The 17042-nt window shown below is 32.4% G+C and overlaps 1 protein-coding gene across 1 annotated transcript in view; it reads left to right on the top strand.

The window, feature by feature from the left end:
* CDH12 (cadherin 12) overlaps positions 1-17042 on the top strand; it is an 893592-nt gene that overhangs the window by 840035 nt on the left and 36515 nt on the right. The window contains exons 8-9 of the mRNA XM_033110569.1: positions 3902-4089; positions 15611-15864. Coding sequence (XP_032966460.1) covers positions 3902-4089; positions 15611-15864 — 442 coding nt within the window. The remainder of the gene's footprint in view (positions 1-3901; positions 4090-15610; positions 15865-17042) is intronic.

The following is a 17042-nucleotide window of genomic DNA, read 5'->3' as shown; positions in this document are numbered from 1 at the left end:
TGACTAATGCATAGTTTCTCTGACTTCTTCCATAGTCTGTGGACTTTAATCAACAACAGTATTTTATTGAGAAACTCTTATCTTAATGAATGTGTCTTCCACCTTACTAATATGTATTTCTGCTATGTAAAGAATAGAAAATTCATTGTCCTGTATATTTGCATCTTACGTATACTAAACCTCGATGCACAAAAAAATATGTAGGCAGTGAATCACTGTTTTACTTCTTTTGTACCTAAATTTTGGTAGGGCATGTTAGTGGAATGCTATTGAGGCAATCTTTTATTTATTTATTTATTTTTGACAATCCAACTATTTCAATTTATCACAAATTTTTTAATGCCATCAGATAATAATGACATTTTTTGACATATTGTATGCTGACAGTGTTTTTAAAAACATCTATTTAACTTATATTGAAAGAGCACTACAAAGAATAGCTCTCTTCCCATTTATTGTTATCGGATTCATAAAACATGCTTTTGTAAAACATATAGCTCACATCTCAGCATATTATCTTAAAAAAAGAGACTCCTTCATCTATAGTGTGCATTTTCTGATGAATTTCAGGTTACATTTCAGAGTTTTGCAAATTCTCTGCACTAGAGGGTCTCAATTATGACAAACTCTTTACCTTCACTAACCATGATTCCTAAGTGATGACAATAGACTAGATTATTTCCCTAAATTTTTTTATTCTATTTTTGCTTTTACATATTCAAATGCAAAGCCAAATCATAAACCCAGTATGTAACTTGATCAGATAGTATAAGCAGAAATATCCAAGCTTTTTAAGTTAGATGCCCATATTTTCTAAAGATTCCATTCAACACCCCCACTCCCACCCCACCCCAAAATTGTCCCACCATCACCACCACACACTACTGTCAATGTTTGAAATCTGAAATCCACTAGACTTGACAGTTCCTTATTTCTCAAATCTCTGCTTGCCCTCTACATCTTTGATATTTATGTATGTATGTATGTATGCATGTATGTATGTATGTATTTATGTATCTATCTATCTATCTATCTATCTATCTATCTATCTATCTATCTATCTATCTATCCTTATCTCCTGACTATATATCCTATATATCCTGATAGAGGAGGATTTACAGTACATTATTCTGTTGCTCTATTGCTCTGTTTTGTTAGGAAAAATTCAAGACCTTCCCTAACACTTATTAATGTCCCATGAGATTGGACCATGTACAGTCATACTGTAGATTCAAGGTTTTTAGTGTTTCCTCAGGTTCTTTATCACCATCACGCAATAAGAGGCAAACGATGTGGAGATGTTTCTGATAAATCACTTTTCTATTTAATACACATTAAGGAAGGAAGAAAAAAGGAAAAGAAAAATAGCTCCTATATTATGCCTTGTCCTTTATCTTTGTAATTTTCCCTGAGAGTTTAGTACAACTTTAAATAACTGTGTTGCGTGCTTTCTTGCCAAATGAAACAAGGATTAAGGCATCCTCCTATTTGCTTATATCTCAGGAGTGCTTCAATAAGATAAGGGTTTAATATGGCTATTGGAAAACACGTGTGCTCTGTAGAAAACTGCTTGCGAAAGTCACATTACGTTCTGCTTATGTAGCCCTGGCTGTTTGAACTCAGACAAATTCCCTTTAAATATCTGTCTTTACCCTTCTTGTAGACAATGGGTATACAATGTAGTCTATAATTTTTTTCTTTCTCTTTGCTGTTTGCCTTAAGTTCAGGCCCTGCTTTAAGTCCTCAAACATTGAGCTTCTCCATATGACAACCACCGTGTTAAGTGTTTAGGGAATAAAACCTCATGAAATATCATGTTTCCCCCCAAATAAGACCTAGTTTGACAGTCAGCTCTAATGAGTCTTTTGGAGCAAAAATTAATATAAGACAGGTATTATATTATATTATATTGTATTATATTTATTATATAAGACCCGGTCTTATATTATAGTAAAATAAGACCGGGTTTATATTAATTTTTGCTCCAAAAGATACACTAGAGTTGATTGTCTGGCTAGGTCTTATTTTCAGGGAAACACGGTATAATCCTAGCCTTTGAGAAGTTGCTAGGTTGATGGATGAACATGACTTCTTAACCCAAAATGATTTATAATGTCTGTAGAACACTTCAATATTTCCACTTGGAGTATTTTTTAATCTATGTTATTTGTTTATTTCTTAAATGTGTTATTTTAGAAAGCTTCCTCATATCCCCTCTGAAGGCAGGTATACTATTAATTACACTATAAAATTGATTAATTAAACAAGTATTTTATATCACTGTAAAACATACTTTTTGTCTTTTACATACAAACAAACAAATTTTAGGTAAATATTTAGGTGTCTTGAGACTAAACATATGTCCCATTGATGTATTGTCCATAGGCTGTAAATAATGCTAATTTTAACATTATAAGAGAAAAGCAGATGGCAAAATTTAATTGTTACTAGGGCTAATGAAGTTACCAGGTATTAAAACTGATTGTGAAAGAACTATAATGCAAATAATTGGAAAAACAAAAGAAACTATTTGTTAGAATCTCCATAAAGTGTTGATTGATGTTTTTCTCATATTTCCTGAAGCCAATAATGTAATATTGTAATGCACTCATAGTTTGTTGAATGGATTTCACCATTCAAAAAACATGAAAGACCTTTCTAATTTAATTTTTATTAATGTAACTAGATGTCTAAAACAAATTAATTACCTTTGTTGCTTTACACATGGCAAGTGCAATACAGAATCCACTAATAGTCATTTAGACGGAAAAGTCAACATAAAAAAGTAAACTTGTATTTTATTTTTAGTTTTTCATTTTTATGTCCTTCCATTCTCTCCCTTTCCTTATTTTGAATGAACAGACAAATTTTTAATCCATTAATATTTGCTTTGATTAGATGTCAGTAAAATAGCTGTGCTGTATCTTTTTTCGTGGTATACATTACAAAATTTTGAAAACTTTTAAACAGTATATATATTTTCTTTTTTCTGGGATGTTATAACTTTTTATGATTCTAATATATTTCATAAAGATAGGGATGTTTTAGGTTTTTCTTAGTATGAAATACATAGTAATGTCAGTACTCCATCTGGTGGTGAAAAATAAGCATTTCACTTTTTTTCTGTTTTTAATGTTAAAAAAACAAAATGGGAAATAGGACTTTACATCCTAATTTTAAAAGTGTGTAAAAGTACATAGCAGGGTAAAAATAAAAATTTACTAAACATAAATTGAATATTAGTCAATAATGTGCTGCACTTAAGTCCATCATGGATTAAAACTTTGGTTACCTGTACATATAATCATTTTACACTTTATTTTTAGTTTAATTATTTATTCTAATTGCGTAAATATTCCATCCATTTTTATATTTATATTATTATATGTGTTTTGTATTTATATATGTTACAAAACATAACCTTAATTTTCTATAAATAATTATCATCTGTCTCTATCTACCTCTCTATGTATCTATCTTTCTCTCTCTCTTTCTTTCTTCCTTCCTTCCTTCCTTCCTTCCTTCCTTCTTTCTTTCTTTCTTTTCTTTCTTTCCCTGTGTCTTATATCCTGCATTCTATTGTATTACTACCATTAAATTTCATGGGTATTCCCACCTTCACATTGATGTTAGATACACTTTGATGCTATTGGTATATAAAATATCCCCCCACAATAATTCTAATTTAACATCCTCTTCTGTTTGTAATGCCCAATTAAAATTTAGGAAAGTATCTATTACTCAATCATATCCCTAACTTGACAGCATATTGCTTTTCAATTTTTCACACTTATGTTTTAAATTTGATTTATTTTCTATAGGCTATATTTTTCCACCCTGGTAATCTTACTATGTACTTTACTAACTACACTGTCAACACAAATTATATATGTCTCATCAGGCATCTTCCATCTGAAAGTTCCTGAATCTTCTCCTATTGGCTCAGCTATTGGAAGAATTCGAGCTGTGGATCCTGATTTTGGACAAAATGCAGAGATTGAATATAATATTGTTCCAGGAGATGGGGGAAATTTGTTTGACATCGTGACAGATGAGGATACACAAGAAGGAGTCATCAAATTGAAAAAGGTACATAGATAAGTTTTTAGACAGCTGGCTACCCAATAATAATTAAAGAACCGAAAAACTAAAACTTGAAAATGACAACAATTTTAATTTTCCTTCAATTAGCAGTATTTTAAATAAAAAAGAGCAGGTGACTATGAAATATTCACTCCCACAGGCACTTTTATTCTATTATTCAACAAGTACATATTTTAGGTTGAAATAATTAGGCCTATTTGTTCAATTAAATCTTAAAAAAATGTTACCAATATTTTATTGATTTTTATTTTATATTGTTCCTAACTAAGATGAAATAAGTTAATGTAAAAGTAAGATCTAGAGGTAAATGCCAACCCAACTAAGCTTCATTTTGCCCCTTTTATGTCTTTTTCTGAGAATATAAATATCTAATTCACAAATTGTTTGAGAATGTTGACATCAGTGTAAAAATCCTAATGTAGGCAAGCTCTATTACTGGAGGAGTGGAAGAAATGAGAATGATAAAATAATTTGAAAGCACTGTCAGCAGTATTAAATTCAAGTTTGAAAAACATAAATAGGGTGAAGGAATAACACATAATGTGGCGGATAGTGGCTGTCTGACAATGTGGTGGTCAGAAAAGACTCTTGTGTTAGAATTATAGCAGAGACCTGAAGCAACCAAAGGATGAGCCATGTGGTGTCTGAGTTATGTGTGTTCCAGAAAGATTGAGCAGCAATTGCAAAATCTCTGAGGTGGGAGCGTCCTGGGCAAGGAAGCTAGCTGGGCTGAGTGCAATGAATGACTATATCTGTAGCTGGAGATGAGATCAAAGATAGAGAGGAAGAGTTTTCCCATCATGGAGGCCAGGCCAAGGACTTTAATTACGCCATGATGTGGGAAGACCACGGTGGGTTTAGATCTAAACTGTTTTTACCCTTGTAAAGCCAGGATACTCTGGCTGTTCTGAGGAGAATAATGACTAAGTGAAATTAGAAATAGAGCAGTTAAGAGATTAGAAATAGTTCAGGAAACCAATGATGGAAATAAGGACCATGATCTTTATAGTGATGTGGAGGTTGTGAAAAATTATGAGATTCTGCCTAGATTTTAAAGAAACAGCCAAAAAAGATTGTTATAAATATTCTGATCACCAGAACAATTATACCAAGCATTTAAATGTGATAGATTTGGTTTCAGTGTTGTAATTTGTTTTAATCTCTAAATAAGGAGCCACCAGAGGCAACCCCTACCTGCTAAAGTATTGTTCTTTTGGAAAATAAAATTGCAACCTACAGACTACATCTATAATCTTTAAACAATAACATTTTTGTAACAAAATTTAAAATTTTCCTATACCCTACCTACCTTCCTGCATACCTATCTACATATCTGGTCAATACATTGTATTGAGTGAATGTGTGTGCTGTGCACATATGCACATAGATGTGTGACTTGATTAAACATGGCAGTGTGATTTCATTAAAATAAAATAATTAGAAAATATTCAGTTCAATATAGCCATGAAAAACTCAAAATTAATTTAAACAAATGCACTTAAAAAATGATGTACAATTCATATACAACATTATATTAGCTTCAAGTGTACATCATAATTATTTGATATTAGTATATATTGTGAAATGATCACCGTAGTAAGCCCAGTTAATGTTCATCATCATACATAGGTACACAATTTTTTCCTGTGATGAGAATTTTTAAGATTTACTCTCTTAGCAACTTTCAAATATGAGCTTTTTTTTTTAATTCCACATACAAGTAATACTATGCAGTATTTGTTTTCTCTGATTTATTTCACTTAGTATAGAATAAAACCCTCAATCCATGTTGATGTAAATAGCAAGATTTCATTCATCTTTTTTTATGGCTGAATAATATTGCGATAAATATTTTCTTTATCCATTCATCTGCTGATAGACACTTAGATTGTTTCCATTTCTTGGCTATTGCAAATAATACTGCAGTGAAGATGGAGGTGCATATATCTTTTCCAGTTAGTGTTTTTGCTTATTTGCTTTTGTTTTTTTAATAAATCCTCAGAAATTGAATTGCTGGATCATACGGTAGTTCTATTTTCAATCTTTTGAGGAAACCCCAAACTATTTTCCATAGTTACTACACCAATATACTGCCCCACCAACAGTGCACAAGGGTTCCATTTTCTCCATATCCTTGCCAACACTTGTTATTTCTTGTCTTGTTGATGATAGCCATTCTAAGAGGTGTGAAGTAATATCTCATTGTGGTTCTGATTTGCATTTCCTTGATAGTTAGAGGTGTTGAGCATCTTTACATGTACCTGTTGGCTTGCACGTCTTTAAATAAAGTTCATCTTTTATCTTTATGTTTTTTTTTAGTGAAAACTGTATCTTGAAGTGATCATTAGGTATTCTGGAAGAACTGGATGTATTATAATAATAAATACGTATGTATGTATGTATGTAAACATCAACAGCAGTGTTTCAGTTTCATAATGATCTTAAAATTGTTTTTTTGAAAAATTTCTCTTCAATATATCAGCATGTCATAGTAAATACCTTGATGTAAAACCAGATTCATATAGAAATTAAGGTCTTAAGAGTACCAAATGCATTTAGAAAATACAAAAATACCTATCATACATTTGAATATTTAGTTGTTTTTTAAACATCTTTTTTTTTTTAATACTGTGGCTAATATTAGAGCATATTCTTTGTTTTCAGAGTTTTCCTTTTTTTAACTTACTTAAAACAAGTTAAAATGCTTAAAGTTCTCTGAAGCACATATTCTCATTATTGTTTTATCTCCAAAACATTACTTGCTTTTTCATTACTATTTCCTCCTCTCTCCTCTTTCAATATGCAGGGAGTGTCTAAGTAGATAAAAATGATGGTCTGGTTTATATAAGATGAATAAAAAAAATGCAATTTTTTAAACTTTATTTTTTAACCTTAACTTGGATTCAGTTTATGAGCACTGTGACAGAATGCCATTTCACTGTGTCACTTTCAATTCAGAATAACATTATGAAACTTTATAAATCTCTCCAAGGCACAAGATATTGGTTAAAAAAAAAAAAAGAATAAAAACCTATTCTTACTGTATATTTCACTGAGTAAAGTATAAAGAAATAAAAAATGCCCTATATATTATCAAGTATTATAACAATAAAAACACTTGCAAAATTGGGCTAATTAATTTAAAGTTTTTACAATTTTCATGCCATCTAAAAATTATGAAGTGGCTAAATTTAAAATAAGAGTATAGGTGTGTTAAATTCTGCAATGATATTCTTAAGTTAAAAGCTAAATTAATTTTATTTTTAGCCAGTTTTGGTTTTTTTTCCTACTGGATAAATGAGAATAAATATATGTTTATTGGGTATAAAAATAACTATAAAATGACATGAATTAAAAATATTCAAAGACTGAAATACATAAATATTTATAGAAGCACTGCCGTTTTCTTATTAATGATTGAGAAATTTAAGCAATTAAGTAATGTATGAACAATTAAATTATGCAAAAGGACAATTTAATATCTTACATAAATTTTCAAAGAGTTCTATACTACAAAAGTATCCACTAGCAACTAATAAGTAGTGATACCATGGTTAAAATAAAGAATGCTGAAGTTGTTTCCTATTTATTTTAAAATAAATATATATGTTTTTGGAATTTAAAAAAGAAATACTGTTTTGATGTTATTTGGAAATATTATTTCATTTCAAATAAATGTAGCTGTGGGCATATTGAATGCAAAGCAGGATTATTTTCTTTATTCTTAAACACATAATAGATAAAATACATTATTCTTCACCAGGACTCTTTAATAAATAGACTAAGCTTTCAACTGGTCCCATCGGACATTTATATTGTACTTACGTTCTGTTAGCCACTAAAACACTTCCTTTTTGTAGACTTCAAACAGTAAGGGAGCGAGTTCATATGATTTGGTAACATAGCACCATCATGTGGTTAATTTTTTAATAACTCTTGAAAAAAATGAAAATAAAATTTGGAATACCTTCTTTATATGAGGTCAATCATACTTCTTAGTTTATTATGTTTAAAATACTACTAGTTTTAGCCAGTCTGACATGCATAATTTTAAAAAGAAGTGACGTTCTTTGTTTATTTCTGCAAATAATAGGTTCCTGTTTTTATAGAGATATTTTTTCTTTTTTTTTTTTTCAACATCTACCTAACGTCCTTAAACAGACTCATCAACAGTAAATTAGTCACCAAATTGACATAACCAATGCAGGTTGTGTGCTGCCTTGTAGACATTTCTATGTGTTCCACAGCTCTTTCAAATTCAGAATGTCTAAAGCTAAATTTCTCTCTTCTCCCAACAAAAGTGTGCCTGCTCATATTTTCTTCTTCCTATATTAAGGCCCAACCTCCTCTCCAGTTCCTTAAACGAGAAATACAGGCTTTTTCTTATGATGTTTCCATTGCCGTTGACCTCTCCTTGCCAAGTAGAATGAGAAGCCCAGGACTGATTTCTCCTAAATGAGGGTTAATATTTCCCTTATGGGTTATTGTACAGCCCTCATGACTCCTTTCTACCACTGCCATGGCTATTCTCGAGCTCTATACCTCGTCTTCATCCAACTTGACTTTTCCTTATGAGTGAATGGTTGAAACTTAAATCTATTTATCTTACTTTCATGCTTAAATCTGTCGCTGGTTCCCACAACTAGTAAGATAAAGAGAAAAGGAAAAAAAAAAGCATATTTTTGTATGACCACTCCAGCACACACACACACACACACACACACACACACACAAACACACACGAACTCACGAACACACATGCACATGCTACTTTAGCACTACACCAAATTTATTGCAATTTCTACCAAACATTCCTTTTGCGTAGTTGATACTTCCCGACATGAATATCTTCATTAATTATTTCTTATTCTTTAACATACCCTCCCCTGTGCTTCTCTCCAAAGACTTCCTTGAATCCATGAGGCAAAGCTGATCATCCTTACCTTTATTCCCTAAATGTTAGCACTTCTGTCAAAGCACCTATGATATTTATGATGATCATATTTTAAACACATCTGCTTCTTCCCACTATACTTTGCCATTACTATATCTGTGTTGTTGTGATAAAGAAAATGCTGAAATATATAGGGTGTTCAAAATTTTGTGGACTAAAAAAACTATTATTTCATGGCAGTTTACTATTTTAGGTTCTTATGCATTATTTCTCTTGATCTTCACATGCTATATAAAGCTCACCATGTTTTCTAAAGTACTTAGAAAATAGTTTTCACTGATTATAGAAATTGGAACTATGAAGCTCAGAGAAGAAAGGTAAATTTTTCAAAATCACACATCTTGCAGTAAATTATACGATGTATTGGAAAAACATCGACCTTCAACTGTTGTGAAGAATGATATGTGTTAGAATTAAAATGTGAGAGAGGTCATTTGGGAAAGCTATGAAGAATCAGCCTCCCCATATTATCATGACTGACGTGCATATAAATCATATATTTCGCTTAAACATTTATAATTGTTGATAAAATATTTTCTCATTTTTTTTGGTTTATGTTAATATTATCTTTTTTTTTAAATTTATTGGGGTGACAATTGTTATTAAAATTACATAGATTTCAGGTGTGCAATTCTATATCACATCATCTATAAATTACATTGTGTGTTCACCACCCAGAGTCAGTTCTCCTTCCATCACCGTATATTTGATCCCCCTTACCCTCATCACCCACCCCCAACCCCTTTACCCTCTGGTAACCGCTAAATTACGTTCCCCAGATTAATTTTCAAACCCCGTGGCCATCCTGTGGTCACCGACTGCCCTTCTCTCCCTTCCCCCCCCCCCCCTTCCCCCCCCCCCCCGCCCATCTAGCAATCCTCGGTTTTTCCTCTTTGTCTCCAACACTGTTTCTGGTTAGTTCATTCACTTATTCTTTTCTTTAGATTCCGCAAATAAGTGAGATCATATGGTACTTATCTTTCTCTGTCTGACTTATTTCACTTAACATAATGTAAGAAATGAATTCTTCTAACACTTTTTTATTTTGTTTTATCTTTGGTACAAGTTACAGAACTTGTACCAAAAATTATTGTTGCAAAATACAGGTATAAATATTCATATAATACCCATGATTCTTCAATTCATTCATTAAAACTATCAGAAATGTACAGTGGTGCATAAAACTGAAGTGTATAACTCACCCACAGAAAAGTTAAATGGATTTTTAATCAATAGTTCTGTAACATTTTTTGGGAGGTAAGTTATATGAAATGTATGTTTCATCATTTTAATATTCTTACAGTTTTTCTCTGGTAATTCCGTTGTATTTTTATTTGTACTTTTCACTTTAAAACTGAAATACTGTTGAGATTTGTCAAAACTAATACCCTGGTTTTAAAAATGGCCACATGGATCGCTTTCCCCTTGTTGTATGGGCATTTTCACCTGATAATGTAACAACTTTTATACATCAAATAATGACTTGACTAGTTTTTTAGTAAAATGCTGAGTTGAATTCCTTCCCCAATGATGATGAAATGTACACAGACTCTCCCATAGCTCTCACATAAACAGACATGTACATTCTCTCACATTTACCCTGTCACACATAGCAAACATCTGTCTTCCAAGTTTTATTTTTTTCCATAGCACTTATTATCACCCAACATACTATATATTTTGCTTATTTATGTACTATTGTCCATCAATTCCCAAAAGATATCAAGCTCCATGCAGGTGGAGATTTTTGTCTCTTTGTCTAGTTTTGGCGTCTATAATAATGTCTAGAACATGGTAAGATATTCAAGAAATATTTATTGAAAGGAAAAATAAATTGCCACAGGAATTTTGCCCTTGCTGACCTCTCTCAGGCTCATTTTCCTCTGACTTCCACACCCCTGGTTCTGCTCATATCAGTTCCAGTATTACCTCTCAGAGATGCATTTCCTACCTGCTCTATGTAATGTCTGCCCCCTTATGTCTTTCTGTCCCATTATTCTGTTTTCCTCAGAAATTGTACAACTGAAAATAATGTATTTACTTATTTTTTGTTGTAGCTTTCCCTTTCTACAGTATAAGCTCCATGATAAAAATGGAATTAATTTGTTAACCTCTTTATCCTCAACACCTACCATGACACACAGTAAAATTTAATCAATATTTGATTCAGTTTATGTGGATTTAGAATAAATAAATTAAAGAAGTAGGTGCAGATATCATATATGACTGACTTAATATGTAACTTGAGCAGTATAGAGTTTTAGAATAATTTCTTATGGAATGGGAAAGTGCCACCAACAAATAAGTGACTATTATATTGATCATAAAACTAAGTTTTGTGAAGCTTATACCCTCTAAAATGATGCTTGAACTAAAGTCCTATCTTTGTAGTTCAGCCAGGTATTATAAACCTACTTTATAACAGCTTGGTGCCAGTGTCTTTCTATCCTGGTTCAGTCTGGCATAAATCTATTCTCTAACTGCTTATCTTGAAAGCAGCTAGTCTATTTTATCTAAATCTACAGCTTTGGTTATTTGGATTCATGGACACATTTTCTTTGCATTGATCATTAAGATCTATTATTATATTATTAAGAGAGTAAAGCCTTAATTACTAAAGAATGCAATTGGTTAGGAGTAATGACTTTACTGTGTTGGTGAAAATAATACACATTCTTCATAAAAATTAAAGCAATAAAGAAGAGTAAAAAGTAAAGATGGATGAAAGCACAGCTATTGTCAGTCAGAGAAGGTAGAACTTGGTCTTGTACTCAGGGTCTCTCAGGTTCAAATCTAGGTGCCAACCTGGGCTGCAATCAGATCTGGAGCTTTAAGAATGTTTCCAAGATTACTTGTTGTTGGCAGAATTCATTTATTTGTGGCTTTCTGATGGAGGGCCCTGTTTTTTAGATAACTGTTGGTCAAGATGCAATCTCATTTCCTAAATGCACCCGTTAAACACTTGCTGACTGGGCTTCTATATTCACAAGTTTCCTCCTCAAAGCCAGGAAGAAATCATCTCTAGTACCTCTTTCTTTTAAAGCCTCACATGATTAGATCAGACCCTTCAAGTAAAGTCTCCCTTTTAATTATCTTGACATAGAGTGAGTAAAAACCTCAATAATATTTGCATAACTTATTTTCCCATAAAACAGCAAATCCATAGGGAAATACCCCATTCAATTGACAGGTCACTCACACACTCAAGGACAGGGAATTATAGAAAAGTACAGGTCACTGGGGGCAGGAATCTTGGGGATATCTTGAATTCTGTCTACCAAAGCTTTTGTTTTTCAAATTCCTCAACATATAACTATAGCCATGCATTTCCACTCAGTATTAACTAGAAGCATGATGAGTCCTGGAAGAGGTCAGGGAGTTATCATATTGTATTTGATATGTTAACTTAAAAATACATGGCAACATAAAGTGAGATGCCTAAAGGCAATAGGCATTTATTTGAGATCCAAAGAATTCAGGAAGCGCTGATTTAGGCAGAAACCCAAGTAGTGTTCCAATTTGGAGGTGAAGACAAGGGGTGTTTATGCAAAAGGGAAGGGGGATAATTACATAAATAGAAGGAAAAAAATTCTGTAGGTGTAGATATGTTCACATAGTGATGTTAATTCAAAGAATATCTTTAATTTCCAGTCCGGTAGTCATAATGTCTGCTTTCCTGTTAACTTTGCAGTTATTTGAGGACTAAAACTTGCAAGACAGTTCCTCTGGGATGGCAGCTCTGACTCCATTTTTGAAGTGGCTCCATTTATATTATTGTTTACATATAACACTTTTTACTTATACTTCTTTAGCATTAGAAAATCATTTGGCATGTAAGATTTTATATACTTTTTCATGCCCTGGACCTCAGCAAAATAACAGCAGAGAAAGTGGCTAAATACATACGAGCTCCGACAATTAAGTTTGCAAGCTTCCCATCATATATATGCAACTTCATTGTCTAAACTTTCAAAGATGCAAAAAAAGTGATGCCTTGCCAATTCCTCCTTTTATATGCAGAACAATTAAATATATCATATACCATTTCTCCATGGTTATGGTTTCTTTTTCTTCTTCTTCTTTTTTTAATTAAACGTACATCTTCCTACAATGTCAACTGTTTTCTGAAAATTCTGTTCAAACTTTCCTTTATTGAAACACCCTTAGGAGCAAGGAGTTACTCAACTAAATTCTCTTTAACCAGTCATTTTCTTATTTTTCTAAAAAAGTTTGTAAAATTGAATAGATCCCAAGCAATGCTACAAAGGTTTTATTTTGTGTGTGTATGTGTGTAAAAGCTAAATAAGCTCATTTGTATAATAATAGATTTCTATCATAGAATAGGATTAATTTTATGACAAAAATAATCCTGTTTGTTCTAAATGTATTTCAAATGTGAGAGTTTTTGTTGATTGTAAAGTTAGATGAATTTCATTCCTTGATACCACTCCACCACTCCCTCTACAAAAAGTGGAGGGTAGTCAGATGGGTTGGAGAAAGTTAACTAGAGAGATTGTTGACTCTCTCTAGTGTTGATTATCTTTGCTCTTTCTGAACTATCCAGTTTTATAAAGCAGCATGGTTTAAGGGCTAGGGTCAGGAGGAAGTAAGGCCATTTAGGATATTATTGTGGTATTTCTCCTACAATTTTCTCCAGTGTTTCGATAACTGCAGGATGGAAGTTTTCAGAAAGCTTCTTTCATCTCACTCTATCTGCCTGCTGTGATAGGTCAGGCGTTCTAAAAAGACATAGACTCTGATCTTCTAAAAAAAAAAGAAAAACGTGGAAAATGTTTCATAATTCTCTCTGAATTTTTGGGCCTGAAACCGACTTTAAAGTGGAGAGTCCAGGCCATCAAATAGTTGTGGACTTTTAATCAAATAGGTAAATAAAATTCAGATCTTATGTGGAAAAATATGTGCCTAATCATGAAGATAATCAGAGACCTTTCAGTATCTAGGAGAAAGTAGAGTGGGTAATGAGGAACAATTGGTACTAACCCCTAGATTCTAAGATAAAAGTTAACTCTGGGCCTAACAAGAGAATAAGTATGGGTCAGGGCACCTCAGTTAGCTTTCTAGGCAAAAGATCTTAAGGTGGTAAAGTCAACATAGTTGTACATTACAGGTAGGATAGAAAATCTGACAAACTAGATAAAATGAGGGACTAATTACAGGGAAAATAAATATAGATCCCTCTGAATGAAAATTACTGTGTAAAAGACTTAATGTCAAGTCCAAGAGGTATTACTGTTTGCTATAATAAACTACATGGTATTGTCATAGTTGTTGAATATTTCACAGTATTTTTTTTTTTTTATCCTCAGAAAAAAACACATAAAACAACAATCTTGTTCTTGAAAGAGAGCCATATATTTCCGTTATTTCCCCCAGGTTTACTGAGGCAAAAAACAGATGTGTGGACACAGCAATTAGCAAGTCGTTGGAGTATTACTAGAGGGAATTAATTTAGAAAACAAAGTTTTAAAGGTCCTACAAAATCTCTTTGTTAATGTTAACTTCATGTTGTCTTAATTTTTCATAGATTATTAGAAGTCAGAGCCATTGACCTTAAAGTTTTCATTTATTAAAAACAAACAAACAAACAAAAAACACCACAGCAACACCGTATTTCTAGAATATAATATTTTCAGTTATTGGGATCATAAAACAAATATTCAGAATAAAAGTGAAAATAAGCAGTGGTAAACTTAAAATAAGAGAATCAGTGACTCCATGGACAAATGACTTCCAAATTTTATATTTCACAGTTTTCCTTATTTAGTCATATATGTTCAAAGCCTTATTGCTAAAATATCCTGATGATACTTTACAGTGCCTAATAATTATTTAGTCAATACTGAGAAAACAAAGGAGCAAAACTCTTCATAATTACCACTGTGTATGTTTTTAGAACATTGACATAGTCCTTTTCTTAGTGAAAAGACCTAGAAATTTAAAAGTATTCCATGGAAAATAATATTATTGTCAAAATAAGAAAAGTACTCTAAGAAAAATCATATTTTGTTATACAAAAGTTTTAACTAGAATCTAGAGTATCTTCAACTATTCAATTTCGTTGTGTTTCAATTACTATTAAGTTCCACTAGATGTCAGGATTGCATAAAAGCAGAAGTGCTACCTTTAAAAGGTCTTGCTGTTTCAACGGTGCATATAAAATGAATTAGTCCTACCTTGTATGTGCATACATGTGTCATTTTAATGTATGCAACCGATTATCTTTATAAGTTATGCAGAATTTTCTACAAATGGGTGATTTTTTTAACATTTTTTTAATTAGTTTCAGGTGTACAAAACAATGTAATAGTTAAACATTTATCATTTATATCCCTTACACAGTGATAACCCCACTTCCCCCAGGGTGATGCTTTTTGTTAAACCATTTTCTTACCCATTCGTTAGAAAGGAAAATGGCACATGGAAGCCAATACACTTTGTATTCAGTTGCAAATGTTTTAAAGCAATGTCCACCTTCTCTGCCACATTCTAATAGGAATGTACCTCCTCACTTTTCATTTGTCCTTACCACAGCCATTAGATTTTGAAACGAAGAAGGCATATACTTTTAAAGTTGAAGCCTCCAACCTTCACCTTGACCACCGATTTCACTCCGTGGGCCCTTTCAAGGACACTGCCACAGTGAGGATCAGCGTGCTGGACGTGGACGAGCCCCCAGTGTTTAGCAAGCCACTGTACACCATGGAGGTTTACGAGGATACTCCAGTTGGGACCATTATTGGCGCCGTCACTGCGCAAGACCTCGATGTGGGCAGTAGTGCTGTTAGGTAAGGAAAAAAAAAACATATATATATATATATATGTATATATATATATATATATATATATATATATATATATATATTTAATCTGTGTGTTAAAAAAATAAATTTAAGAACAACAAAACAAACAAACAAACTGGGGCAAACCTGAATGAATGATTTAACTTTGAAATGTGATGCTTGAAAATGTAATGACTTCATATAAGTGGTAGTGGGAAAGCCATAGGATTTTCACAAAACATCTAATATCATTAATCCCTGAGACAAGATTTAGCAGTAGAGTGATGTTGGCCGTGTCACTAAACTAACCAAACTCAACTTTTCATCTGTAAAAGGGATTTAATAATACAACCTGAAAGAATGATTGTCATGATTAGCGATAGGTACTTCTACAGTGACTGGAATATAATAGACACTTAATACATGTTCAATTACAATAAAATATCTGCCTATCATCCAAAGTTAATTTTTGAAAAAGATGATTTCACCATTTGCAATTTGCAGTTCATTTTCTCACTGTGACGGCTGCGTCTGTTGATGGCAGCGCAGTTAGAGTCAGTCCTTCCGAATGTGAATTATGGAATTTCTCAAAGCCCAGATTTTGCCAAGATCTCCTATTGACATAATACTGCTGGGTTGTGAGTCAATAAAACAATCAATGTAGTAAGAAAGTGTAAGAAAACAATTTCTCTCCCCACTCCCGGGAAGCCATAAATTCCACGTGCACTATTGAAACATGTCAGATTTACCTTTTTCCTCACTTATATGTTGACTTTACAACATATTTTGAGACTTCTTCTCATTTAATTCTGCTTCTTCTGTACATTTAAATTCCCTGCCACATCCTACATGTCCACAGTGGGGTATAGGGGGAAGTGAGAGAGAGAGAGAGAGACATGTGATTTGTCCTGAATCTTACATCTGTAAAGGGTTGAACTTCAGTATAGAAGAAGCAGACCAAAGAAAACATTGAGCAAGCTTTTAATGCAAAAACACTGTTCTATTCACATAAGGAAAATATATAAACACGCATCTCATAAGATTTTATGCCATGGAGTAATTAATGAGAAATACATGGATCAACTATTCGGCAGCAGCCTCAAAACATCCACAGTATATAGGAAAATCTCAGGAAATGTTTTGAGATCCTGTAAACTCTGCTTTTTGTATTCATTGAATCCATC

This window comes from Rhinolophus ferrumequinum, chromosome 7, assembly GCF_004115265.2.
Source record: "Rhinolophus ferrumequinum isolate MPI-CBG mRhiFer1 chromosome 7, mRhiFer1_v1.p, whole genome shotgun sequence".
NCBI classification, from domain to species: Eukaryota; Metazoa; Chordata; class Mammalia; order Chiroptera; family Rhinolophidae; genus Rhinolophus; species Rhinolophus ferrumequinum.
The sequence above is the reverse complement of the archived record's forward strand: the minus strand, read 5'-3'. Positions and strand labels throughout refer to the sequence as shown.